Genomic DNA, 26,123 nt, shown 5'->3' with positions numbered 1-26,123 from the left:
GCTTGAGAGAGACAGAGGGAGGAAGAAAGAGAGCGCATTTGTGTGAAAGTCTTGCGTCTGAACGAAGCAAATATGTGTAAAATAATCTCGGGGCTCTCATACAGAAGATCTTGTAACTTTTTTTTTTACATTGCCCTCGCCCTCTCCGAAAAAGGATGTAGATTATTGGCTTCATCACGCCACTAGTTACACTTAACAAGAACGGCTCCTTAGCCAAGAGCATCATGCATGGTGCAGTTGAAGTAAAAGAAAGTGCAGGAAGGACAATAAAAGAATGGCGGACAAACATAAAGAGGTACACGGGGAAAGCCGTGGTGGAATGAATGAGATTGGCGGAAGATCGTGATGTTTCCCCTCCTGTGGATTTAAACCAACTCCTGTACACAGCTGGATTCCTTCCTGCAATGCTTTACCTGTGGTGAAAAGCAGATGTGCGATTCTGCAGGAGGCCACTCGAACCTCACTGCCTGGCTGCTGCTGTGGTTGCTCATGGTGAAGCTCTCTTGGTAGGGACTATCTACATGGCAGTCACCAAAATGCATAACACCTGTGGGAGAGAAATAGACTTGGTAAAAACATATGGGATAAGGAACTAGCTTCAATGCTAATAAATCACTTTTTCTCTCATCCTCCTTTCTTCTCTTACCTCCCTCATCATCTTCCTCTATTTCCTGCGATGAGCTGCTGATGTTGTCAAGAGAGATGATTTCCTGGTAAGCTTCTCCAGTTATTTGTATTGTGGTATTGCTGTACTTGTTGTCCTCCACATGCAGTGATATCTTGGCCTTGACAATTAGGGGATTGTCGGAGCAGAAGCCGACTTCAAACTCTGCCTGCTCTCTAACATTAAGCCTCAGGGTGGCTCTGTGCACCAGCTGATGCTCTGTGGAGGGGAAAGAAGTGTCACCAGTGACAAATATTGCGATGACCGTCTGTAGCATAGGAGAGAAGCCTACATGTTCTGTATGTAGAGCTCAGAAAACACGAATTTTAGCGCAAGAACAAAAGTACCGATGTATATTATCAGGAGGAACACATGGAGTCATAAGTACGTTTATTTTTATCTTGTTATAATGATTGTAAACCCAATTATTACATCACTTACAGTACTTGTTTTCAGTACTTTCATTATTAAATGTAATGTTGATGTTTTGTACACCTGCTGCACTGTTGGTGGAGAATTATTAATGAATTAACATCAAAATGTGACAAACGACACATTGCACCAAACCTCATTGCTTAGGGTTGGCGTGATCCTGTTTGTCAATGCAATGCACACAACAATGTTTTAAAATCATGAACACATACAAAACGGTGGCTTCCTTTAGAGCAATTTCTTAGTATAATTAATGTACTATATATTATTGTTAGCACTTACAAGGAAGACACATTAGTGTCATAGAAAAATGATACCTCTGGTTGTGCTAAAGTGTTTTGATGGAACTGTCCATTAATATTATACAGTTTGCAATGCCAAACAGGGGAATACTCTTATTGGTGAATCCAATCAAAATGCTATGTCAGTGGACTGAAGAAGGACATAGCAACACTAGACATACTGTAGGTATTAATAGCTCTAAATATCTCCTAGTGCACTCCTAGTGAAAAAGTGTTGCTTGTTTGTTGGTGATAAAGCTTATACTGTAGTTAGGGCTGGCTCAGGCTTGTCTTGAACCAGCCTTTAATTATGCTCCTGTAAACTTATACTGTCGGGGTACCTACACTTTTCAGCTTTTATTTTTCACATCTCATATCCTAATTCTCTTTCTCTTGTCTTTATGCACTCATGTCCTCTCTATGGCTTGGCACCACGTCCCATAAATACATGTTACTTACTCAGCATCTGCCGTCATTCGATACTGGGCGATATAAATATAATTTAAATAGAGTGGTTGTTTGTTGTACTGGACAATTGTATGCCGTATTATTAATAAAATGTGGTAGAAGTATATACAAAATGTATTCAATATAATGCTTAATTTTAAAACTAGACATTGAGTGTATTGTAAAAAATAAGGCCTAGAGATCAGCCAGAAATAGGGGTGTCGAAACAAGCCTTATAGGGAAGAAACAGACTCCCTGAGTTTCTATAAATAATCAAATCAGGAGACAGTTGGTCTATGGGAACCTCTTTAGGTTTCAGAAATAACCGGAGTAGTGAACTGAGGGTCTGTGGAGTCAGCAAAAAAGGCAATGCAATACTGAACGCGACACCATTAGAAGGTGCTAGCAAAAGCTATTTTTAGGGGAAATTGGGGAAGGAATTCCCTCCCCCAAAATTCCAACCAATGGGACATGAGTTTGTAGAGTATAAGAGTGCATTACAACGACAGACTGGTTCCATTGCACAGCGCTCTGGATTTCTTTTGAAGACTCGGCTCATAAGTGTTTGAGTTAAAGTGCTTGTGAGGTGGTCACGATTTTCTGAACTGGCTCAGTGCAATACTTTTTCCTCCAACAGTGTCTGTTGTGCACATTTCTGAATGTTCAATGTTTAGAGGAGTTTTACACATTAGGGTTGTACCTGACTTGGTAGTGCCTTTAATCTGTGAGCAGTAGATGGAGCTGCAAGTGTTGCCAGGAGCAGCTTTGAGGGTGAACACTCCATGTTTATCCAGCATGTCAATCTGTACCTACACAACACACAGGGCAACAAAGCACCTATGGTGACGAAAATCCACCCTTATGTCATGATTGAATCTATAATAAAATAAAAGGAATAGGCCTTTTCCCACCTGTGCTGGAACATTTCCGTCATTGAGCAGCACCAGGGGCCGGGTATGTTGCCGCCCTGCTGATACTCGTGTGAACCGCAGCCTCGGGCTCCCTCTGCTAGTCCTTAGAGCCGGACGCACCACACACACACTGGGCATATTGCCCTCTCCCATGAGGTCAAACTCCAGCACCTTGCTCTTGAATGTAGGTGTCATTCTGGATCCAATAGAGAGAAAAATGGGTGGGCAAATTTCCAGATTTCTTAGTGGATGTTTCAGACCATACTTAACATCTGAGATTTAACAGCTTGATTAGTATCGTGTTATTAAATAGTGTTTAAATATAATGGTAACAAGTACTTTACATTATGACTATGTACTTGGTACTGTAGCATTTACAAGCCCCTAGGAAGTAAGGCGGTGTTAAAGCAACTATTTCAAGTGGCCGAATGTTAATACTACAACTTCAGTGTCAGTCTGTGACGCCATTTCACCCCCAAAAATATGTTTTACCATTGACTTAAATTGGAAAAATCTCTACATTCAGAGGTGATATTCAAACAACTATACAGGAAACAAATAGACCATATAGTCATAAAAGACATATCATTTACATACTCTCTTTTCAAGACCGGGAAATGTGTCAAATTCTATACTTTCCAGACTATGTATAATGTAGGAACCCTGGCTGTGGTCAGCAATGCAATTCTAACAGCATAGAGACACAGTTCTTTTTGTATATTATTATTTGTTTGTCTGTCTGTTTTTCTTTTGTGTGTCATTTTAATAGCTCCGGTTTGTAGCAATATTTCAAATGTTGCTTTTTTAAATTGTCTTTCACAGTGAATTTTAGAATTCTTACTTTTGATGACCTCTGATGTAACAACTGTATGCTATTGCAAAACCCAATAAACAAAGTTGAATAAAAAACAAATAGCAAAGAGAAGAAGCATACACAGTTGTAACTCATGTACCTGCTGGTTACGTCCATCGTGGCCTCGAACACAGCACTGTAGAGCTGCATGGCCTGAGGTGTGAAGGTGGCCACGGCGAACACGTGGGACTGTTCAGGAATGCTCAGTGTCGTAGCAGACAAATCAAAAACATCCGCTCCACGAGACAGCTGTGAGGAAATACAACGTATGTTTGACATGCTAACAACCATCGTCCACAATCATGTAAGCTGCATTTATCCACAATGCCTTACCTTAGCGCCAACATATTTGATGGCCAAGCTGAGCGCACAGGGCACCTTGCTGTTGTTGGTGAGTTTGAAGCGGGCCTTGGCAGTGCGCCCGACCAGGACTTTGTTGAAAACAAACTTGTTCTCGTCCTGGACGTAAATTCCTTCAGCATTGCAGAACTGCTCCGAGGACAGCTGACTGCTGTTGTTACACAGATGGTGCTCCTCAAAGATGGAAGCCACGTCCAACGATATACCTGGGAAACAAACAAAAAAGGACAAAAGAGAGTCAGATTAGTCAAAGGAAAAGCACTTGGTGAAGATGATAAAGCTCTTGTATCCATAATGTAGCACTTTTTGTACATTAATACTATGTTCACAGAGCCCTCACCTGGCTTGCAGACCTCAGCCAGCAGTTTGTAAGGAATGCCATCAGGGTGGTCTAAGGGGTCACGGTCACTGATGTCAATAAGCAAACCCTGGTTCCAGCTACCAAGCTGATCAGAAACACATTCCACTGTCACCACCTGCTGAGACCCTGGATGCAAGCTGCCATTACAGGGGGACACAGAGAACACCCCCATGGTGAGGCGATTCTAGAGGGACACAAAATCAGGGAGGTACAGATCAGAGTACTGGGAGAACACTGACATTATAACATGGATGGAAGGTGTCTGCTTTGTCATACGTTTCTGTTGTGGATATGCCACAGAGCTCTTCTGCTATTTTAACATGAAAATTGCATAAAAGAACATAACCAGTTGTATTATATTCTGAATAAACATTGCTAACCTGAACCTCCAAAGCGTTGTTAGCATCAGAGCACTCTTTTTTTTGTTGTATTTATCCATCATAAAATGTGTATTATTTTGACAGGTTAGATTAACAGCGGCCTAATAACAAATGTGTTAGACAAGTTAGAATGCTACTGTAAAAAATGTTTCCCTACTCCTATATAAGAAGTAGACATAGTCAATATCATGTCATCTGTTGATGGGGACTGCAGCACAATGAGACACTGAATAAGGTAAGTACTGTATAACAAATGACATGCTGTAATGAAGAAGACTTGAAACTAGCAGTTGAGACAATAAGCCCATGTTTACAAGTTTCTTAAAGTAATAAATGAAGTGACAAGTAGTATAGACTTTATATAAAACCATACTTATTTTGCTGCTCACTAGAAAGAAGGCAGGTTTGAAGCCATTACACATTAGCTTCACTTTTCAGAACCCGAGTTTGACATCTGGTTTTACTTTAGTCAATGTGTAAAGAACAGCAAAGAAGCTAACACTATGTGTGATCAATCAATACAAAATATCATTATGACTGTTTGATCATGGTTTTGTTTTGTTTGTTTGATTCATTTCAAAATGCATGGCCAGTCTAGATAGGACTAGGGTCAAGTGATAAAATAAGCTTTTTTGTGAAATTTGCTGTACATATATATAATATATCTTGAGAAAAGAAAATCCCAAATATGTAGGAAAGATGGTAAGGACTTTTCCATGAGCCTCTTACACATTTAGAAATAAATAAAGAGGACCGTCCAACAAAACAACACCTGCATAAATAAACAGGCACTTTCATTGTTATCATTTACTTGTGATTTCTCACCTGTGTGATACTCAAGTCTCTCTGAATGGACTCACGTCTCACTTTGCTAGTGGCACCAGTGGCTCTCTCTGATTGGCTCTTCTTACAGGGACCCCTGAGATAAGTACACAGGGACACAAACCATCATTTATTTTGAACATCATTAGGAAAATGATATTGGAAAAGGACTGAGAGTTTTTAGACATTCTGTCATCCTTCCTTCTCAGTGGGTGAATAGGCAACTTTGAATGAGTTTCACCTCCACAACTTTTGACTTCATAGCACATTCCCTCCAGTCAAGGCAATAGAACATGTGCATGGATTGGCAACACAATAATGCTTCAATGAAACTTTTGTACATTTGTAAGGTGTATTACACTCCAATATCAGATTTGTCACAAACAGATGGTTCAATTTGTTCGTACCTCATCAATAAACACTGAGCACCTGCACTGAGCTACTACTTTTACAATTGGGTTACTTTGAAATTTGGCATTTTAGAGCACATCTTCAGAATATACAGTATATACAGTTCCATTCCAATTGAGTTTTTCTGAAATAGTGTTAACCCTTGCGCCTCTGTGTACATGTTTCTGTGTTCGTTGTCTCGTCCTACCCTTGCTTTCCCGGTGAGGTGGCGTCTGTGATCAAGCGGCATACACTGTAACGGGTCTCAAAGGTTCCGTTGTTCTCAATGGTGAAGCTCTCACTTTTCTTGTAGCCGTAGACCAGAGGACCAAAGTTGATGTCACAGGCAGGTGTGATCTTGTACCTAAAAAAACACACAGTCATTTATAATGTGTGTTTCGGCTTCGAAATAATCACCCTTGCAGACACAATGTAGGGCAAAAAATGTACTAACTGACATCAAAACTGATATCATATTAGGGCCTTTTATTTAGAAAAAATTATTACACAGCAATAAACTTTCAAAAATAAAAGTTGTACATTTACAAGAAGAACATCTGAATTTCTCTTCCTAACTGACATTGTTCGAAGTGCTATAAGAAGACATTGCATATCTCTAAATATTTACAGTAAACATGTTTGAGCCTGTGTTTGTATGCAGTCACAGGTGTTCCCATACATTTGTGACTTTAATCTTTCCTTCTTTTCAATAGAAATTCTAACGTATTTTCCTCGCAAATGTATGCCTTGATAATTTCAGTTAATACTTACGTTTGTTCTTATACATTTGTTAGTTTTTTGTTTTATAAAAGTCACCTTTTTAATAAAACATAATATTAGAATAATTTGTTCTAGTCAATGCAGTCTTTTGTCTGACTTGCTTATAACAATACTAAGAACAATTCATTACTAATAAATACAGCTCTGGAACAAATAAAGAGACCACTGAAGCATTATCAGTTTCTCTAGTTTTAATATTTATAGGTATGTGTTTGAGTAAAATTATTTTATTATATAAACTTCTGACAATATTTCTCTGTGTTGGAATTCAACAGACACTGGAATGGAATGGCTGCCATACAGGTAGAGATTCAGATTCAAGAACAAATTGGAGTGGTCTCTAAAAATAAATCCGGAGATGTATTACACAAAATAGAATGAATAAAGCCTTTACCTGGAGAAGACCGACTTGACTGAAATTTTGATGTTTAGTGTGGCGACTTCTTCTCCATTCCCAATATTGGGTTCAATCAACTGTAGAAGAAGAAACCCAAATCTGAGCATGAGTGAGAGACAGGACATTTGGCACAACCCTTTTATCTTGTACTAAAATTGTAAGGCTGTGTTCCAAAGAAAGCTATGTTACAAGATCATACTTCAATGTGTAAAGTTAACCTTCCACATCTGTAATCGTTAAGACTTCTTATTAAAGCTCTCACCTGGCAGAGCAGGATAGGCTGCTCTATCATTGAGATTTTTGTATTGGCTTTGCAGAGGATCTGCACTGTGGTGGGCTTCTCGTGGGGCATTAGAGTACCACTCCGAGGGGACAATGTGAAAATGGATTCCAGGTTTGGCTGGGGTGGGTCAGTCTGCTGAAGTGTTAACCTTGTGGAAAAAGAAGAATGCAAATAAACAACTTTACTAGTTTCATGGTGAGATAAAATGCAGTAATATGAAACTGGGACTGATCATACACATTTAAGAAGCACATTATACTGACTTGTAGGCTGTTTCATATTTCCCTTGGTTTTTCAACCTGAGAGACAGTTTGCCCTCTTCAAAAACTTTGATGGTTCCAAAGTCTAGACAGCCATCTGCTACAGAAACAAAATAAGTAGTATAGTTTTAAAAATTATTTATATTACATTATACTTTAAAAGGATTGACTTCACTAAACCATAAAAGTGGGTAATGTAATTACATTCTGTAACATGTTTAAAATGGTTTAAATGGTAAGGAGTCCGCTTGTTCTTGCTCGTTTACATTGAAATGAAAACAATGTATTGAACTGTGATGTACTAGATAGTTTTAATCTAGGATCCTGAGATCGACTGCTTTTGTCTTCAAGCCTCATATCTGGGGATTTGCAGTATTTTCAAAATGTTGAGGAAACATCACTTTCAGTCTTTTGATTATACCTCCCCATTTATTGAGTTTCTGTGACATTATGAGTGAGGTAAGTTTTGTCGGCTTTAGTAAAGTGTGTGTGTGTTAGCATGTGAATGCGCATGTAAGCAAGCTATCATAAACAAAATCTGCCGAGGTAGCATAAACAAACACTGCCGAGCTGAGCATCATTGCCATTTTGTGTCATATTATTGTATACATATTGTTTGTTCTGCTATCTTTATACCCTAAACCCTAATGTATCATATCAAGAAAGCACATATTAAGTTTGACCTGTACATGAAATGTTTGTAAGTTCTTCCAGTTTGTACCTGGTATGATTTCCAGAGCGACATCGTAGGCTTCAGCTGTGAGCTGTATGTTTTCTGTTTGTACGACGCCTAAAATCTTCTCCACATCTGATACCTGAAACAAAACAGACAGAGCATCTTTGACATTTGAAGGTGCTTTCCTAAATTGCAAATTGAGTGTAGTTTAATTCCATACTGTATTACAAAATTAAGACTACCTCCAAACGTAGGATCTTCTTTATGTGGAGTGGCTTTTTGGCCCTGAAGTGCAAGCTCAGGAGGAAAGAGGAGTTGGCTGAGATGACGCCTTGATCCTGTGGCACACTGAACTCATCACCCAACTCGTCCACACCCTGCAGCTTCCAAGACACCGGCAGGGCCGTCTTATTATGCAGCTTCACACTACAGCTGTTACGCCTTGAGAGAAGGGTGGAAGAAGGTTGGTTGACAGAAAGAAAAGGGACAGAGGGATAAACAGGTTAGTTTAAGAATCATGCTGTGTCCCAATTCAGATTTTTTAGTACACTGCCATGTCGTGCACTGTTAACATTTATGAAGTGCATACATTTGTAATGTATAGTATCATTGACTAAAAAAAGCTATAGCTAGCTAGCTGTCAACGAACTTCCCCAGGAAGAGCGCCGGCCATTGAAGCACATTTTCTTAGTGACCAAACGGTGGTACTACACTTACGTTCTAGTCCGTGATGTCATTTGGGCCCAAAAATACTTTTTCCTGTTTACTTATATTGGAAAAGAGACACCTCTAAATCAGTGTATCATTTTGTAGTTAAATAAACAACCCAGTATGAACACTTGTATAGCCCTTATTTGGTTTAAAAGTTGTCAAATTAACTAAAAGCCAAATTCAGAGTTCTTTCTCTCTCCATTCATTAGACTGAGCGAAGAGCGTGATCTTGGAGGCGGGGCTCAATTGCTCAACATGCTCTCAAGATACGGGTACTTTTTTTAATCAACAATTGGTCCATTTTGGTTTCATGCGCCACTGAGCATCTCTTAAAGGAATGAAGATGTTAAAAATAGGAGTCAGGGACCCTATCGGAAAAAAGAAAAATGAAGAATAGGGCAAGAAAATAGTGTAAAGAGCATAGGATCATATAAATGATATATTACAATTGTGCACATGGTTTAGGTGTCCGGGACCCTAAGAAGTGTTAAAAATACGTAGGAGTCGGGGACCCTATCGAAGTGTTAGAAAATAGGAGTCGGGGACCCTACCGAAGTGTTAAAAATAGGAGTCGGGGACCCTATCGAAGTGTTAGAAAATAGGAGTCGGGGACCCTATCGAAGTGTTAGAAAATAGGAGTCAGGGGCCCTATCGAAGTGTTAGAAAATAGGAGTCGGGGACCCTATCGAAGTGTTAGAAAATAGGAGTCGGGGACCCTATCGAAGTGTTAGAAAATAGGAGTCGGGGACCCTATCGAAGTGTTAGAAAATAGGAGTCAGGGACCCTATCGAAGTGTTAGAAAATAGGAGTCGGGGACCCTATCGAAGTGTTAGAAAATAGGAGTCGGGGACCCTATCGAAGTGTTAGAAAATAGGAGTCGGGGACCCTATCGAAGTGTTAGAAAATAGGAGTCAGGGACCCTACCGAAGTGTTCGAAAATAGGAGTCGGGGACCCTATCGAAGTGTTCAAAATAGGAGTCAGGGACCCTATCGAAGTGTTAGAAAATAGGAGTCGGGGACCCTATCGAAGTGTTAGAAAATAGGAGTCGGGGACCCTATCGAAGTGTTAGAAAATAGGAGTCGGGGACCCTATCGAAGTGTTAGAAAATAGGAGTCAGGGACCCTATCGAAGTGTTAAAAATAGGAGTCGGGGACCCTATCAAAGTGTTAAAAAATAGGAGTCGGGGACCCTACCGAAGTGTTAAAAATAGGAGTCGGGGACCCTATCAAAGTGTTAAAAAATAGGAGTCGGGGACCCTACCGAAGTGTTAAAAATAGGAGTCGGGGACCCTATCAAAGTGTTAAAAAATAGGAGTCGGGGACCCTATCGAAGTGTTCGAAAATAGGAGTCAGGGGCCCTATCGAAGTGTTAAAAAAAAGGAGTCGGGGGCCCTATCGAAGTGTTAGAAAATAGGAGTCGGGGATCCTATCGAAGTGTTAGAAAATAGGAGTCAGGGGCCCTATCGAAGTGTTAGAAAATAGGAGTCGGGGACCCTATCGAAGTGTTAGACAATAGGAGTCGGGGACCCTATCGAAGTGTTAGAAAATAGGAGTCAGGGGCCCTATCGAAGTGTTAGAAAATAGGAGTCGGGGACCCTATCGAAGTGTTAAAAATAGGAGTCGGGGACCCTATCAAAGTGTTAAAAAATAGGAGTCGGGGACCCTACCGAAGTGTTAAAAATAGGAGTCGGGGACCCTATCAAAGTGTTAAAAAATAGGAGTCGGGGACCCTATCGAAGTGTTCGAAAATAGGAGTCAGGGGCCCTATCGAAGTGTTAAAAAAAGGAGTCGGGGGCCCTATCGAAGTGTTAGAAAATAGGAGTCGGGGACCCTATCGAAGTGTTAGACAATAGGAGTCGGGGATCCTATCGAAGTGTTAGAAAATAGGAGTCAGGGGCCCTATCGAAGTGTTAGAAAATAGGAGTCGGGGACCCTATCGAAGTGTTCGAAAATAGGAGTCGGGGGCCCTATCGAAGTGTTAAAAAAAGGAGTCGGGGACCCTATCGAAGTGTTAGAAAATAGGAGTCGGGGATCCTATCGAAGTGTTAGAAAATAGGAGTCAGGGGCCCTATCGAAGTGTTAGAAAATAGGAGTCGGGGACCCTATCGAAGTGTTAGACAATAGGAGTCGGGGACCCTATCGAAGTGTTAGAAAATAGGAGTCAGGGGCCCTATCGAAGTGTTAGAAAATAGGAGTCGGGGACCCTATCGAAGTGTTAAAAATAGGAGTCGGGGACCCTATCGAAGTGTTAGAAAATAGGAGTCGGGGGCCCTATCGAAGTGTTAGAAAATAGGAGTCGGGGGCCCTATCAAAGTGTTAGAAAATAGGAGTCGGGGGCCCTATCGAAGTGTTAGAAAATAGGAGTCGGGGGCCCTATAGAAGTGTTAGAAAATAGGAGTCGGGGGCCCTATCAAAGTGTTAGAAAATAGGAGTCGGGGGCCCTATAGAAGTGTTAGAAAATAGGAGTCGGGGGCCCTATCGAAGTGTTAGAAAATAGGAGTCGGGGGCCCTATCAAAGTGTTAGAAAATAGGAGTCGGGGGCCCTATCGAAGTGTTAGAAAATAGGAGTCGGGGGCCCTATCGAAGTGTTAGAAAATAGGAGTCGGGGGCCCTATCGAAGTGTTAGAAAATAGGAGTCGGGGGCCCTATCAGAAAAGAGAATAACGAAGAATAGGGCAAGAAAATAGTGTAAAGAGCAAAGGATCATATCTTAAACTGCACTGTAACTTTTATTCATGTATTTTTTCTTTTACTGTTTATTTTTATGATCTTTGCTTTTTAATGACTGTTTTTAAATGCCATTTTCTGAATGTCTTTCATTTTTGTAAAGCACTGTGCAATTGTGAATTGCCTTGTGTTGAAAGGTGCTATATAAATAAACTTGCCTTGTCTTGCCTTGCCTTGAAGGGGGCCAATCCTTATGTAGTTTCCATTTCTCTTTTACATTCATGCTCAAAGTGCATTATGCCATATTGCATACTGGGAGGCAATTATGCACAGAATAGCCAATGTATGTACAGAAGTATGCGTTTTGAGTTTGTTTTAGTTGTAGTTAATGTGTTGACTTTATCATTCTGCTTCTGTCTTTGGACTGGTTTCACATGTCCTTTGTGAAAAATACTTGTCAAGCTATTTTAGAAGAACACTCTGTGGAATCCATCCCTGAATTCTATATGTTATTACCTGTGCAGCATAGTCCTGTTAAAGTGCAAATGCTTGCTTTCCAGCTCCAGCTCTGGCCGCACGCCCCAGCAGGAGATGTTGATGATGACAGGCTCTGGATTGTCTTTGATTTGGCAAATTATACTGTCCTTCATTTGTCCAATGTTTGTTGGGTAGGCCCACACTGTCAATTCCTAGCAAGAAAAAATTCCATAGGAACATTTAATTAATTAACAACAAAATACTCTCAATCTGACTCCTTATGCTTTTTTTGGTAACACATTATCCCTCAGGTAAGATCTGTGTGGTACCTGTTTCTGGTCAGGTTTGAGAGTCATTGTCGGGGGGTGCAGCAGATATGTGGCAGCCTGGGTGTCGTGCTGGAAACTGAACTGGACCTCAACCTCCAGGCCTGAAGTGTTTTGAATCACTAGTCTCTCTGTGTTCTCAGGGTACCTACTTTCCTTGTATCTACACAAACAGAGACACATTTCAATATGTTAGCATCAATTCAAAGACGGATTCAAACACTAAGCCATTCACTACCACTCACCTGTCTCTGGTCTTTCCACAGAGTAACGGTCCAAACTCAAAGCACCCAGGTTTGATTACGTAAGTCTTTTCGAGCCCCTTTTCCATTTTTGATACCTTCTTACTGAAAGCAAAAAGAGTCCTGGGGAAAGCATAGATGATAACTGTGAGTTCTTGCAGTCAACAATAACTTGAGTTTTTTAACTGTATTGTAATTTATTTATATCACAGAAGTAATGTTTTTCGGGTAGGTTTTCTGTTTTTCTTTTTTACTGAAAAACTACTGGTCCAATGTTCATGTACCCTGTGTGAGGATCCACAGTACTGCCTCCCTGTTTTCCCTGCGTGTCTGTCTCTCTGTGGGTGTGTGTGTGTGTCTCCCCGGCTGGGCGTTGCTGACCTACTTTTGGATTCCCGCCTCTACACCTCTCCAGCTGCTGCTCATTTCACTGATTGCCACTACTCACCTGCACCTGTATAAAAGCCCGGTCATCACCTCCAGTCTTCGTCAGATATCCACTAAACGGCACCGGCTAAACTTAGCTTTTTAGTGAGACCCTTGTGAGTTATTTGCACCTGACTAATTGTTTCTTTACCTGTTCAGATCACCCACCAACTCAACAGCCTGCCACGACCGTGTTTTCACCTCAGCTCCACACCTCTTGGCTCGCTTTCCCTGCTCCCTGGATTCTCCCTGGACTCCCCCTGGATTCCCCGGTCCACCTGTTCCCTTCCTCACCACCCCAACTCCAACATCTGTGCAATAAAGTTCCCTGTTTTCTGCAGTTTCTGTCTCCTGTCTCAGTGTTTGCATTGTGGGTTCAGTCTAGCAGCTCCCTGTGAGCATAACACCTTGTTACATGGGGGCGGTATTTCCCAAGAAAATAAATGCAGATCCAGATTATGTTTTACTTTTATTAACATTGCGAGACAGAGCATTTGTGCTGCATTTATGTGGCGTACCAACAAATGTGTTCCTGCCTGAGAAAATGTATGTGAACTCAAGCCAGAAATTATATTTTCTTGTAGGGGCTATTTCTTTTTTCAAATTATGACTAAAAGCCAACAGACAAACTGAAGTACAAAATAACCCCAACTGGTGAACAGCACAGGAGCATGTCAACTCACCTCTGAATTCTGTTCTCGTGTTATTATTTATAATTAAATGTTTCTTTTGTGGTATCTATTTGTATCTGTAATAACCCCTCTTTGCTCTCCCTTCCCCTTTCTTTACCATATGTAATACTGCATTAAGTTATTAAACATTGCTGACTGACGTGTGGTCTTTGCAGATGGAGGGATAGGTGCAAATCCCTGTGCAGAGGAGCTGGTAGAGTCTCTGGGTCCCCAGCAGCTCAAAGTTGAAGGTCTGTTCAAACATCTCTGGGGATTCTGAGTAAAACCAAATCTTCAGAACCACCTCACTGTTGGCTGGTACAACCCAGCGAAAATGTGTCAGGCTACACATAAAAAAAACACAAACAGTTAGTTAAAGAACAAACACAAAGTAAAGAAACAGAATGTGTTTTCATTCAGAGAGTCTGTGTGTGTTTCCCCTTGCCTCTGGCTGCGTTTCAGCTCTAAGTTTCCTTGGTGTAGGTCTTGTTCGGTGCTGTCCAGTGGGGAGGAGTCGCGTACAGATGTGCGAGAAATGACCGGGACCTTTGTTTTTGTCTTGGCTGAAATTTGTCTCTTGCTCTTTTGACTCTTTTTGTCCTTTGTTACTGCACTCTCCTTAGTGCTGCCCTTGATGCGACCTTTGGAATGTGTTGCCTCTTCCTTTAAAGTACACCAAAAAAAAGAAATCTGAATATTTATATATGTTTTAACAATAGTTTGTACTTTTGATTTATTGACTGTTATGACTTTGCATCATAAACCTGTGTGACATTATAAAGATGATTGGTAGCTTGTATTTCGTAGCAGGGAAATTCACAGCACTATTTTTATTTTTTTTTACAATTCCTGTAAATCGTGCTGCTTCTTGACATAAAAGGATGTGTGTTTCGGACAAGATGGACACTTCCAAGTTGTTAAATTGTGCACTTGTTTATTCATGTGGTGTATATGTACGGTTACCTTTACAACTGATGCTTGTAAATCTTCCTCTGAGTCTTTCTTCTCCTCATCCTGTTCCTCGTGCCCTGAGGGAACCAGGAAGGTGAAACAGCTGCAGGTGACTTTACTCATAGATTGCTCTCTGTTTTTGGGAAAAGGAACCACAGAGAAAGTGGCGGGGGGAGGGATGGGTGGGCCGCTGGGTCCCAACCCCAGATCATCCAAAACCTAACCATTCAAAAGGAGAAAGGAAATAAAACCATTAGGCAAAGTAATAAACTATTAAAAAGAAACTGTAACTTATACTATAACAGAAAGAGAAAACTACCTGGACCAGCTGAGGCAGGGTGCTGCCTTTGAGCAGCTCAGTGGCACTCGGAGAGTCTTTCCCCGTTACATTCAGCACGATGTGAGGGATGACTTCCTGTGGGGACACCTTGTCTGCTTCAGCTGCGGCAGCTATTTGACTCAGCATCGGAGACATAATCTTGCTGTTGGCCTTCTTGTTCCTCTTGCCAACAGGGGTCTGTGCACACATGGGGGAAAGAGTGATCACGTGTCCCGCAATTTGACATAATGTCCCACATTTGATTGATAGATGCCCCTCTACAACTTGGCTTTTAACCAATGGGTCTGTAGAAAGGAAGAGAGAGGTTTATACGATACGATATACTTTATTGTCACCGTAAGCAAATTAGTTTTGGACTCTGTTACGTGCCAGGCAGGCTGTACTTGTTTTGTTTTCCTTCCCTCCTGCTCTTTTCTCTTCTCCCTGTTTTTCTCTACAGCTAATCAGCAGCTGATCAGTACCTGCCTGGGCACCTGAGACTGACGGCTGATTGGCTCCTCTCACCCTCAGCTCGCCCCTATCAGCAGCCAGGGCCGGTCATAAAGGAGGCACCTAGGAAGCCTTCTCTTAGGCTGCGTTTCACTTCTCTTATTTTTCATTTCCTCGCTCCTCGGTCTCGGTCTCACCGGAAGTTGATTTGTCTGCGCCATCTTGAGTAGCGTCCCAATGGCCTTATTTTTGCCAGAGGAGCGAGGAGCGATAATGGAGGAGCTATAATCGAGGAACCACCAGACCATCCTTCGATGAAATCCTCAGACACTCGCCCCGCCCCCTTACTGTGTATCGCTCACTGATTGGACGATGCAGCGCATGCACTGATCTGATGCTTCTTGACATGAGAGCAGTTTCCCAGCGGAGTGAAGAAAACACATGAAACTCACGGGACTCACTCCTCAGTTTATACTGTGTTTTGTTTCAATGAATGCATCATTCAGTTACAAATATGTGATATATCTGAACAACAAAGTGGTCAAAAATCATTTTATTCATTTATTGGAAACATTTTCATGATCGCTTTTTTCGTTTTACATTTTCATTTATTGTCATTTCCATTCAGTCAGTCATTAAGTGCTATTTAACATGTTAATGTGCTACATATCCACACAAACAGACAAAGTGTGCAATCCAATGAATGTTAATCTAACTGGGTTTTGATAGATAACATATCTCTTTTTCTTCTCTGAATTATTTTATTTCTATTGTGCACTCTAATCAATATTAATCCAACTATTGTTCGTTTATACATTTTAAGAATGGCATTTATCTTTTTTGAGAATGAGTTCTTATTTTATTTTATTTATTTGGGTCTACAACAGATGATACAAATGTTTGTGTCAGTAAATGTGTACTAACAGAGGCGGGGGTGTTTGTGAAAATAACGGGGACAGAGCTGCTGTCAGACGATCAGCTGTGCGGCGTCATCACAAACGGACGTCGCTTCACGTGACGCTCCGGAGGAAAGGACGTCCCATTGCTCTTAAAACTCATTTCCCTGCTTCTCGTGGTTTCCTTGCGTCTCTCCATGCTTCCTTGGTGGGAGGGGCTAGTCGCAGGGAAACGACGCAAGTGAGGGGCGCAAGGAATCCATTTAACCGAAGTGAAACGCAGCCTCTCTCTCACCCTGGGTCTGCTGCTGACTGAAGAGCCTCTGTATGAGTGTTTGTTAAGTTGCTGATTTCTACTGTGGACCCTGTTTTCTGACCTTTGTGAATGTGTGTGTGGTGGGAGGTGGAGGAGTAGGTACCCTTTACATCTCATCACGTAGGTAACATATGTTAAACACACTAGGTTAGTGGATTGTTGCCACCCCTGTATTTTGCTTTGTCCAATTATTAGTAGTTCAGATAGTGAGGGTTTTTGTGTGAGTTTTGGTTTCAGAGGATAGATTTAGAGATAGGCCTGGTTTTGTTATATTTATTTAGTTTGGCACAATCTCCTTTGTCTCCTCCTCCTCCTCACTTAAAGAGCATTTGTGGTCAGTATTCTTGGTTGTAAAAGGAATAAACATTTTGTTAACGTTTACGCTGACTCCCTCATTTATTGGTTGTTGTGTGTTATTGTCTCCAGGTCAGCTAGACCTTAGTGGGGACGTAACAGACTCTGTCCTGCAGTTCCGCATACATGTACATATACAAACATAATAAACATTAAAATACATACACATATCATCACTCATGCACCGTTTGCACAAACAAATTACACAGACGCACCTACTGACAATGGCGACCTATTGCACAACCCTCATGGCCAACATTTAAAAGTATATTACATCACATGTGAGTGTTAAGAAGCTTAATGGACATAGGCAGGAATGAGTGCTTATAGCGGTTCAGCCTGCTCTTGGGAACCCTGAATCTTCTACCAGAAGGTAGGAGCTGGAATTCTGGGTTGTACGTTTTGTGCCTGTCTAATAATGGACTGCTCATATATGTTTTGGAGAGATGGATGTTTTTTGACCTCCATCATTTTCATAGCAGTCTTTTGACTTTGACTGCACTGTCATGTTACCATACCAGGCAGTGATACCATACCTTATGATGCTCTCCAACACTGCATGATAAAACAGTAACATGAACCTCTGCTCGACTCCGAAAGCCCAGAGTCTACGCAAGAAATACAACCGCTGTTGAAGTCTAGAGCACAGACCTTCAACATGCACCCTCCAGCTGAGTGTACTATCTATATGGACACCAAGGTACTTATAGGACCTGACCTGAGCTATGGGTTCATGGTGGATAACCACCGGCCTAAGGTCGCCCACTGCCTTTGGGTCCCACATCTCCTTCACATTCAGCACAAGATGGTTCAAATCACACGATTGCACAAATCTCTCTATTTCAGAGTGGTAAGCCGATGATCTGGAATCATTGTGAGTTTGCCAAAGAGCAAAAAAAAATTCTGCAGTATTTCGAAATACAAAGAAAATCCTTATGCTTTTAGTCGAGCCCTTCTGATGCTAACTTCTGGGTCAGCATATACAAATATGTCTGTATTGAAGCATACTGTAATAGACAAAACTAAACCGACAGTCAGCAAACTCACATGTTTCTCTGCTGCGGTGTCCTCTGACGACGGGGGGGCTTCTTCAGTGGGGATCGGGAGCAGCAACAAGCTCTGGGCTCGGTCCCAGTGCTGCAGGATGTGCTCCACCTGCTCCTGGATCTTCTCATACGCACTGAACTGAGACTGCAGCTCATCCTCTACAGACTGGATAGGGAGGATAGTAGAAATAGCAAGGGTATTGCTAAAAATTAAACAGCATTTACAAATATTTAGGGCATTTTCTTTAAGTATAAGATCTAAATACTTCTGCCCATTATTTCTGTGATTATCTTAAAAGAAAGTCATAAACTCACTGTATATCCCTTTGGCTTGTCCACAGGTTTAGGACTCTCTGCTTGTAATCGCTTGGCTTCTTCTGTCTTCTTAGGTGAAGGATCAGCCTCTTTGCTTTGATGCACTAGTATTAGGAAAGAGGATCAATTATAATACATAGATATGATAACACGCAATACTTAGTTATTATGATCTTGGCTATAAGTGGAATGGGCTATATGTTGTGAACAATCTTAATTAGATTACATTCCTAAACTACGTGTGTTATTTTGTGTATCTATCTGGATGCCCTTATTGCTGTACGGAAGCAGTTATCACTCATTATTACGCAGCTTGGTTGAATACTTGACTTGACATTCAGAGGTTTGTTATTTCTTTATAGCACACTGTTATAAAGCTGCTTTGAATTTAGGACGATGTGCAGCCATATCAATCCACAGAAAGAAGTGCGATCAGTTTAACATCAGATAACACCATGAAACACTTTTCTAAATTCCTTATTATATTTATGGAGAGCACAAAACCTTTGATTCCTTGATGACTAAACTGTCCCCAGTAAAAAACACAGAGTAGGAAAGAGGTTAAAAGAGATAGAAAGCTGGATAACAGAGAAATCAGAAGAAGAGGATATACAGGAAGTAAATACTAAAGGGAACAAGGTTTGGGCAAACTGAGTGATTAAAGACTTAAAGGAAAAAAATAATGTGAATAAATATCCTAGATCACTGCTGCCGTCATTTTAAGTTATGTTTCTGCCGCCGCAGATCTAGTCGTTGCAGTTGAAAGGACTTTTTTTCCTTAGCGGAAGCAATACGATAATTTCTCCAATAATTGTTTTCAGGTCATTTTTTGACATCAATATTGTGAGTCAATTTGGCAGTTTTTGTATTTTGTAAATAGCTGTGTAATAAGCAGGATACTGTTTCAGCGAGGCTGGACATTGATGATAAAAGATATCCCCAACTGATGGTTATTAATTAGTTAGACAACAGGATATCAGGAGTCAATCTTGTGTTTAGAGAGCTTTCGTGTTTGTTTATAAAAGTGTAAGCCTTGTAAGTAAGCTGTGAGCTTAAACTATTCTGGATTCCTTACATTTGCTGGCACCTTCATTTAGTTGAGGTTGCTCTTTTGCATCCACCAGCGTCTCTTCCATCAGGGTCGACTGGAGAAAAAAATGGAGTCAAATATTGAAATACTAACCGATTGGCAAACAGTGTATGTGATTGTGTGGAATGTGGTTGAGACGTACAGTATACAGTTAATCACTGAAGGTGGTGTACACTGACCTCCTTTCCACCAGGCACTTTATTATCTCGCTCTCCCACCTTTTTATTTTTCTTCAACTCTTTTTCTTCTTTCAGCCTCTTCATCTCTGCAGTGTCTGCACTCTGAGATCCAATCACAAACATACAGTACTTCATATTAGATGTCATTAGACTATAAATACAGATATCAGAGAGAGAACAAATTACATTTTCAAGGTAAGCCTCCCAGCTCTTATTATCCCGTACTGAACAGATAACCTAAAATTAGGGATGGGTGTCGTTAAGGTTTTAACGCTACTACTACTTTTATCGATACCGCTTATCGATCCGGTCCTTTAACGGTACTCGGTTCTTTTGGAGAAAAAAAAAAGGTAAATTAACTAAACAAATTGTAAATAATGTGAACTTACAGAACTGTAAAAAACAAACAACAAACAAGTATTTACTGCAAAAATGCAGTGGTACAGAGCAACACAGGTGGGGCATACAGGTACAGGTACGCTGCAAGGCCTAACGGTTCTTCTGGAGGAAGATTAAGGCATACATAACATACCTGACGTGGAAACGGCAGGTATGGGGCTACAGAGCTACTAGAAAGACAGTCGAACCCGGTGCATTTCTCCGTCTGGATGTGGTGCACTTTTGCAAGATGTTTAAACAAATTGCTCGTGTTACCGCCCTTACATGCTAAACTCTTATTGCACCTTTGGCAACGAGCATTGTCCACATCGAGACGGGTAACATTTAACCACACCTCGGAGAGCTTTCTCTCCGCCATCTCCGCCATGTGTTGCTGCATGTAGCAGCCGCGTGTGTGTAAACTGCCCCGCCCCCTCGCACACAGACGAGAGATCTCTCGTCTGGATTGGAAAGATCGAAAATGTATCATAGACGCATTTTGTAGTCTTATTGCATATTAGAAACGGAGTTGGCGACACTAAGACTGCAATATAATGTTTATGTAGCAATAATACATATGACATATATTTTTTAAATGTCTCCAGTGCCGATAAAAAAAACGATAACGTCGGAGCTTAAAGGTACCACGGTCTTTAATAAATCCGCCACGGGCCCCTTTAATACCGGGGCTCGGTACCCATCCCTAGCTAAAATAGGATACTGTGTGGGTTGAATTGACTGAGAAGGAAACCTACCTTTTCTCTGTCCATCTTGTCTGCGGGTTGGGGAGACTCTGTGTTTAATGCTTTGGTTTCTTCTGTCTGCTTTTGTAAATCATCCGCCTCTTTGCTTTGATGCACTGTAGTAGAGAAAAGGACCATATTTCAGCGATACCAGATTGCAGATATTGAACAATAAAAGTATCTAGCATTAAACAAAAAAGGGATTCTGTGCAGTGGCTTTCACCTTCATTTAGATGATGTTGCTCTCTTGCATCAACCAGGGATTCTTTTGAGGTGTTACTGGGAGACATTATGTTCCCATTCAACCCATCTGTTGACTGGAGAGGAAATAAACCAAATAATTCAAGCGATCAGCGATTGGTATTTTATATTCTGTGAGGAGTGATTATATTGAATATGTATACAGACCTGCTTTCCCTCCAGCACGCTCTTCTTCCTCGACGTTTCTTTAACATCCTTCTTTCCACCCTTTTTGCTCTTCTTCTTCAACTCTTCTTCTCTCAACCTTTTCATCTCCTCCTGTTGCCTCTGTTCTTCCTCCTCCTTCAGTATATGCTCCAGCTCCCTTACACACAGGCACAAAAAGACACGTTTATGGTATGATTATGACTATTTAGTAAAAGCTGCGTCTAAAACGGGCCCTTAACAGTTAAATAAGTGTGAGCTAGACTCTAGAGGAGGCATGGAAACTGGAGGAGATTCTTAAGATGAAGGAATGAGTCTTGAGAACTTATTTCCTGCAATATTTCAAAATTTCATGAAAATATCATATTGCTTTTTGTCGAGGGGGCCCGTGCCATGACATTTTCCAGCTCTGACTACTTAAATACGTCATGACTGCACCAGTCTATGTGTTGGGCTGTCTTCCAGTACCTGACTTTCTGCTGTCTGCGGTTCTCTGCTTGGTGCCGGACAATTTGCTCCTTGTCTTCCTCTGGCAGAGCATCATACTCCTCCTCGTCCAGCTCCTGCAGCCACTGCTCCTTCCTGTCAGATTTCTCTTTCCGCAGAGCCTCTGAAGGACACACATAGACACTTCCACATATATTCTATATTGCCACAAACCGTTCTAAATAGAAAATATTTACACAATAACTCTCTGTTCTCTGCAAAATAATTTGGGACTTTTCTTACCCTCAGTTTCTCTCTGTGCTCTCTCCCGTGCCTGCAGGGCAGTGTAGGAGTCCGACAGGTTGACTGCGTAGATGTGTTTGCGGTTATTGAGAGCCTTCAGAACAGCCTGCAGCGTGTTGGCTGCTGACTGAGTGTATACAGACTCCAGGCCGTCCATTACGATGCCACGGTGACAGTCGCTCAGCTGTTATCACCACAGCAGGCCCAGCAGCAACGACAATGAGAAGACAAAGAGAACAAACATGAGATTACACAAGGCAAATACAAATAAAACCCTGCCTGTTTTATGTATAACACACAATACATACCTGATATGTTCAGAAATAGCTGTGAGCTATTTTGTATGTGTTTGTGTATCATGTTTTAAAAACAGTCAACTTACCTGAAATCTTTCTGCAAGGACATCAACCAGTAGCTGTTCAGGCAGGAGATTGCAGAGTGTGGTCACATCTCCCCCCTGAAGCAAAACCACACCAAATATTTCATTGAATTAAATGTAAACAAAGTATTTACAATGGTATACAGTATAATACTTTTGTACCTGAAGTTAAAATAGCTTAGTTTAATTCCCTCAATTTACAGAGGAAAACATTTTCACACTTATTTTAAAATGACCAAACCAGGACTACATCAGTTAAAGGTAACATAACACTAGAACAAAGCAGAGCATTTAAGAAAATGTACCAGACAAAGGGCAAAGTGGGTGTTTTCAGTCTCCTGAGGAGTGTTGGAGTCATTTTGACTGCAGCTTTCCTCGCTGTTTTCCGCAGTATCAAGTGAAGCTGGAGCTGACTGTGTATCTGGGACAGAGGCTAGAAGATGTGCTGCAGACAGAAGCAAAGGCAGATGTAAATATTTAGTTTCACTGTTATTTGGCAATCTAGACAGAAGGCTATGCTCTTCTGCAGAAGTGTCCTGTGTGGCTATAAAGGATTTGTAATGCCTGATTACAAGCACAATGCTGATAAGTGCATGCACGTCTTTTACTGTTGATCCTGAGCCATCATGTGAAGCGCTTTGTGATTCAATGCTTTGTTTAAGGACATTGGCAGTATGGAAACATTGGCTGCCATCACAAGCCACTTATCTATAATAGGAATCATTTATAAATACATTTGTAGATCTTGTACATATTGCCTTTTTTTGACTATGCAAACAAAAATGCATTCCCGGAAATCGTGTACTTAGATCCCATTTTCTTATTTACATTTGTTATTAATTTATTTGTATTCAGACGTAAAGGGTGATGTTTTTATGTTTTTGATGTGAAGTATGACAAAGCTGACTGTTTCTGTTATTTTCTCCAAACCGCTTATCATTGCTGTCAATGAACAGAGTTCATATAAACAAAAAAACAAACAAAGAAATAGATACATAAATAAATAAAAACAAACAGCAGCTACAAGTGTTTTACATTGTAATCTTGAAATACCTGCCTGAACTACTAGACTAGACTACTGCAATTTCATAAAACAAATACATAATGATAGTTTTTCACTGCCTGCACAATCTACTCTTCTTACCAGCCTCCTCGACCTTCTTCTCAGCATACTCTTCAGCAGCTTGATCGTAGAGTCGTCTTGCGGTCAGGCTAACAGGAGAGGTGCCGTTCAGGAGCATCGCTGTCACCACGGCATCAACACTCAGGCTCGCCCCTCCGTAGTGACGGGCCAGAGCAGCCACTGTGCTGCCCCGACCTGAAGAATGGAAACGGGACACACACACATCACTTTAAATATAAAATGTACAGAGCATAGACAGCACGGTGTATATGGCAAATATTTGTGTTTATTGAGTATGGTGAATAATGATTTGCTTTTCTAAGATGACACAACCTACCTGCAAAGCTGTAACACTTAACTATCCCTCTGTCGTGTATTGTGCCATTTTTTAAAGTGAGGGTAACGATAGACCCCCTCTAAATTAAACAACTTCTCCATATTAACGGGAGCTAAGGTAGTTCCTTGTCACATGACAAGCGGTACTAGCTGCTGTGTTCCAAAAGCTGGAATAGTTTTAACTTTGGGTTCCGCTGTCGCTGCCAGGAAAATAGCCGCTTGTGAGAGAAGGCGTCTCTCTCGCATTTAAACGCACCTTCTGAGCATTGACATTGAACAATAGGAATAATGAGCACGCCCCTTAAAATATTTAACTAAAGTATGGAGATTCTGCTTATTAGGTGTCATTTTACCTGATTTGCATTACAGTGCCTACCATTGGTGGTTCTAGAGTGGGGCAAACAGGGGCCAGTGTAACACTTGAAGCTTGGATCGTCTGTGGCCCCCCTCTGAATGTCTATGAACATTTCACCATTTGCAATAGTGTTTCAGCAAAGACTGTGCTTTAACTTGAGCCAAAGTTAACATCATTTTCAGTTTTTTATAATGTAATTTAATAATATTTTAACTAAGTAACTGACCAAACAAACAAATACAAATTATAGTATTTTATGTTGTTAGCACAGTGACTTTAAACTGAACTAAAATGTGTTAAAAACCCTAAAATTGGCACGGACACTCCGCCACTGGTATCTACTGTTAAATAATGACTGAATCGCTTTACCTATCAGTGGGGCTCCATATACAACAATAGCAATGCCTCTGCGGTTGCGTGCAGCCAGACCCTCAGGTGACAGATCGACACACATGTGGCGGGCGATTGCTCTGGAGACGGGGGTCATCTCCAACTGCCCCAGTCTCCCACTGCATCCCTCTTTGGTCATCTCTGAAACAACTGAAATCACACAGAAATAATGGTGAATTACGAAGAGAAGGTCATATACTTTCAAGTTCTGCTTATAAACAGGTTGTACTCACGTAACTCAGCTGATTTCACAGTTACTGTTTGGGTTTCTTCAAATTTGCTCTCTGCTGTATGGGCATCGTTTTGTCTCAATGTCTTTTCATTCTCGTGTGTGTCATCCATCTCAGCTTCTTTTTCATCTTCATTAGGCTCTGCAACACACAGGTAGTTTAGATTAAAACAGGTATGTAAACAGTCTTTGAATCAGTATGTTTCCTGCTGAAAAGTGCTAAATCCTATGTAACTAGGTATCCTACATAAGGGTGAAGTGTCCAGTGTTACCCCAATCATTTGTTTCTGTGTTGTGTTTAGACAGATAGACAACAATGTCAGTGCTTAATGAACGTGGGTGCCTGAAGCTACCGTCATCTTTCAGCTGGGAGCAGTACTCCTTGTAGTAGTCGAGCAGTTCTGAGGTCAGACTTTCTCCAGGGGCTCGGGGAGGCAGCAGTAACATGTTGTTCTCATCATAACCCTGCATCAGATGCAGGATCTACATGGAATTAGGGGGAGGGGAGAGGGAGGGGAATTTGGACAGGAAAAGACACAAAGGAACAGACAAATGTAATGTTATGAGGGGCCAGGTGAGGACACAAGGAAAAGAGAGGGCATCTCAAGGAGGGACGTGCTAAGTTTGTCTGATACAAGCTAAGATGAACTTTCAGTGACATGTGTTAAGTATTTTTGGAGCTAAATCCTATCTACAGAGTGGTGCAGTGATGATGTATTTTTGTAGGCCAACCCGGAAGTTAGCATCGCAAGGGCTCCCTCAACAAAAAGCCATGGGATTTTTCCACTGGATTTGAGTATATTGCTGAAAAAAAGATACAGTATCTGGCAAAAAAACTGGTCATGATACGTGCATGTTCAGCAGGATAATCTCCGTGTATTGTCTTTTGTAAATGCAATTGGCATTGGTAATAAGTTAACGTTGGCTATAAAGTAACAAAATCAAGGTCGCATGACTTCAAGTCAAGACCGCTAAGCTAAAGACGCTAATGTTCAGATTGATGATGTTTAGTAGTGTCATTACGGTATTTAATAAACCTTATTTCAGGTATCTAAACAAATACACTTTCAAAAAAACATTGACTTCATGATAAAGGAAACGGAAGTGGTAAAATGCTAACTATTTTCCAAGTTGTATTACCCATTCCTGAGCCACTCTATTAACATATAACCAATATAATAGATTTAAGTGTCATATTAGTGATCCATTATGAAGGTCTTACAGTAGGTCACACCAGGCAGAAAGCAACAGCTTTCACGTCTATCTTTAACTTAAGGTGGCGCTGTTTTTGGAGTTCAGACATGTTTTGACAAAAGGCAGAAT

The 26,123-nt window shown here is 41.0% G+C and overlaps 1 protein-coding gene across 1 annotated transcript in view; it reads right to left on the bottom strand.

The window, feature by feature from the left end:
- hydin (HYDIN axonemal central pair apparatus protein) overlaps nucleotides 1-26,123 on the bottom strand; it is a 129,932-nt gene that overhangs the window by 23,251 nt on the left and 80,558 nt on the right. The window contains 36 exon segments of the mRNA XM_034141588.1: nucleotides 414-547; nucleotides 647-883; nucleotides 2,525-2,633; nucleotides 2,736-2,938; nucleotides 3,690-3,837; nucleotides 3,922-4,154; nucleotides 4,289-4,493; nucleotides 5,515-5,608; nucleotides 6,110-6,265; nucleotides 7,076-7,155; nucleotides 7,341-7,509; nucleotides 7,625-7,718; nucleotides 8,343-8,436; nucleotides 8,540-8,738; nucleotides 12,192-12,364; nucleotides 12,482-12,641; nucleotides 12,724-12,843; nucleotides 13,979-14,161; nucleotides 14,263-14,480; nucleotides 14,781-14,987; nucleotides 15,088-15,285; nucleotides 18,151-18,315; nucleotides 18,465-18,568; nucleotides 19,540-19,609; nucleotides 19,734-19,835; nucleotides 20,867-20,970; nucleotides 21,078-21,171; nucleotides 21,263-21,419; nucleotides 21,728-21,869; nucleotides 21,989-22,172; nucleotides 22,371-22,445; nucleotides 22,673-22,812; nucleotides 23,512-23,685; nucleotides 24,551-24,721; nucleotides 24,805-24,942; nucleotides 25,154-25,283. Of these exon segments, the coding sequence (XP_033997479.1) occupies nucleotides 414-547; nucleotides 647-883; nucleotides 2,525-2,633; nucleotides 2,736-2,938; nucleotides 3,690-3,837; nucleotides 3,922-4,154; nucleotides 4,289-4,493; nucleotides 5,515-5,608; nucleotides 6,110-6,265; nucleotides 7,076-7,155; nucleotides 7,341-7,509; nucleotides 7,625-7,718; nucleotides 8,343-8,436; nucleotides 8,540-8,738; nucleotides 12,192-12,364; nucleotides 12,482-12,641; nucleotides 12,724-12,843; nucleotides 13,979-14,161; nucleotides 14,263-14,480; nucleotides 14,781-14,987; nucleotides 15,088-15,285; nucleotides 18,151-18,315; nucleotides 18,465-18,568; nucleotides 19,540-19,609; nucleotides 19,734-19,835; nucleotides 20,867-20,970; nucleotides 21,078-21,171; nucleotides 21,263-21,419; nucleotides 21,728-21,869; nucleotides 21,989-22,172; nucleotides 22,371-22,445; nucleotides 22,673-22,812; nucleotides 23,512-23,685; nucleotides 24,551-24,721; nucleotides 24,805-24,942; nucleotides 25,154-25,283 (5,364 nt within the window).

The sequence above is a fragment of the Trematomus bernacchii genome, unplaced genomic scaffold, assembly GCF_902827165.1.
Source record: "Trematomus bernacchii unplaced genomic scaffold, fTreBer1.1, whole genome shotgun sequence".
Taxonomy (NCBI): Eukaryota; Metazoa; Chordata; class Actinopteri; order Perciformes; family Nototheniidae; genus Trematomus; species Trematomus bernacchii.
Note: the sequence above shows the minus strand (reverse complement) of the source record. Positions and strands in the feature narration are given on the sequence as shown.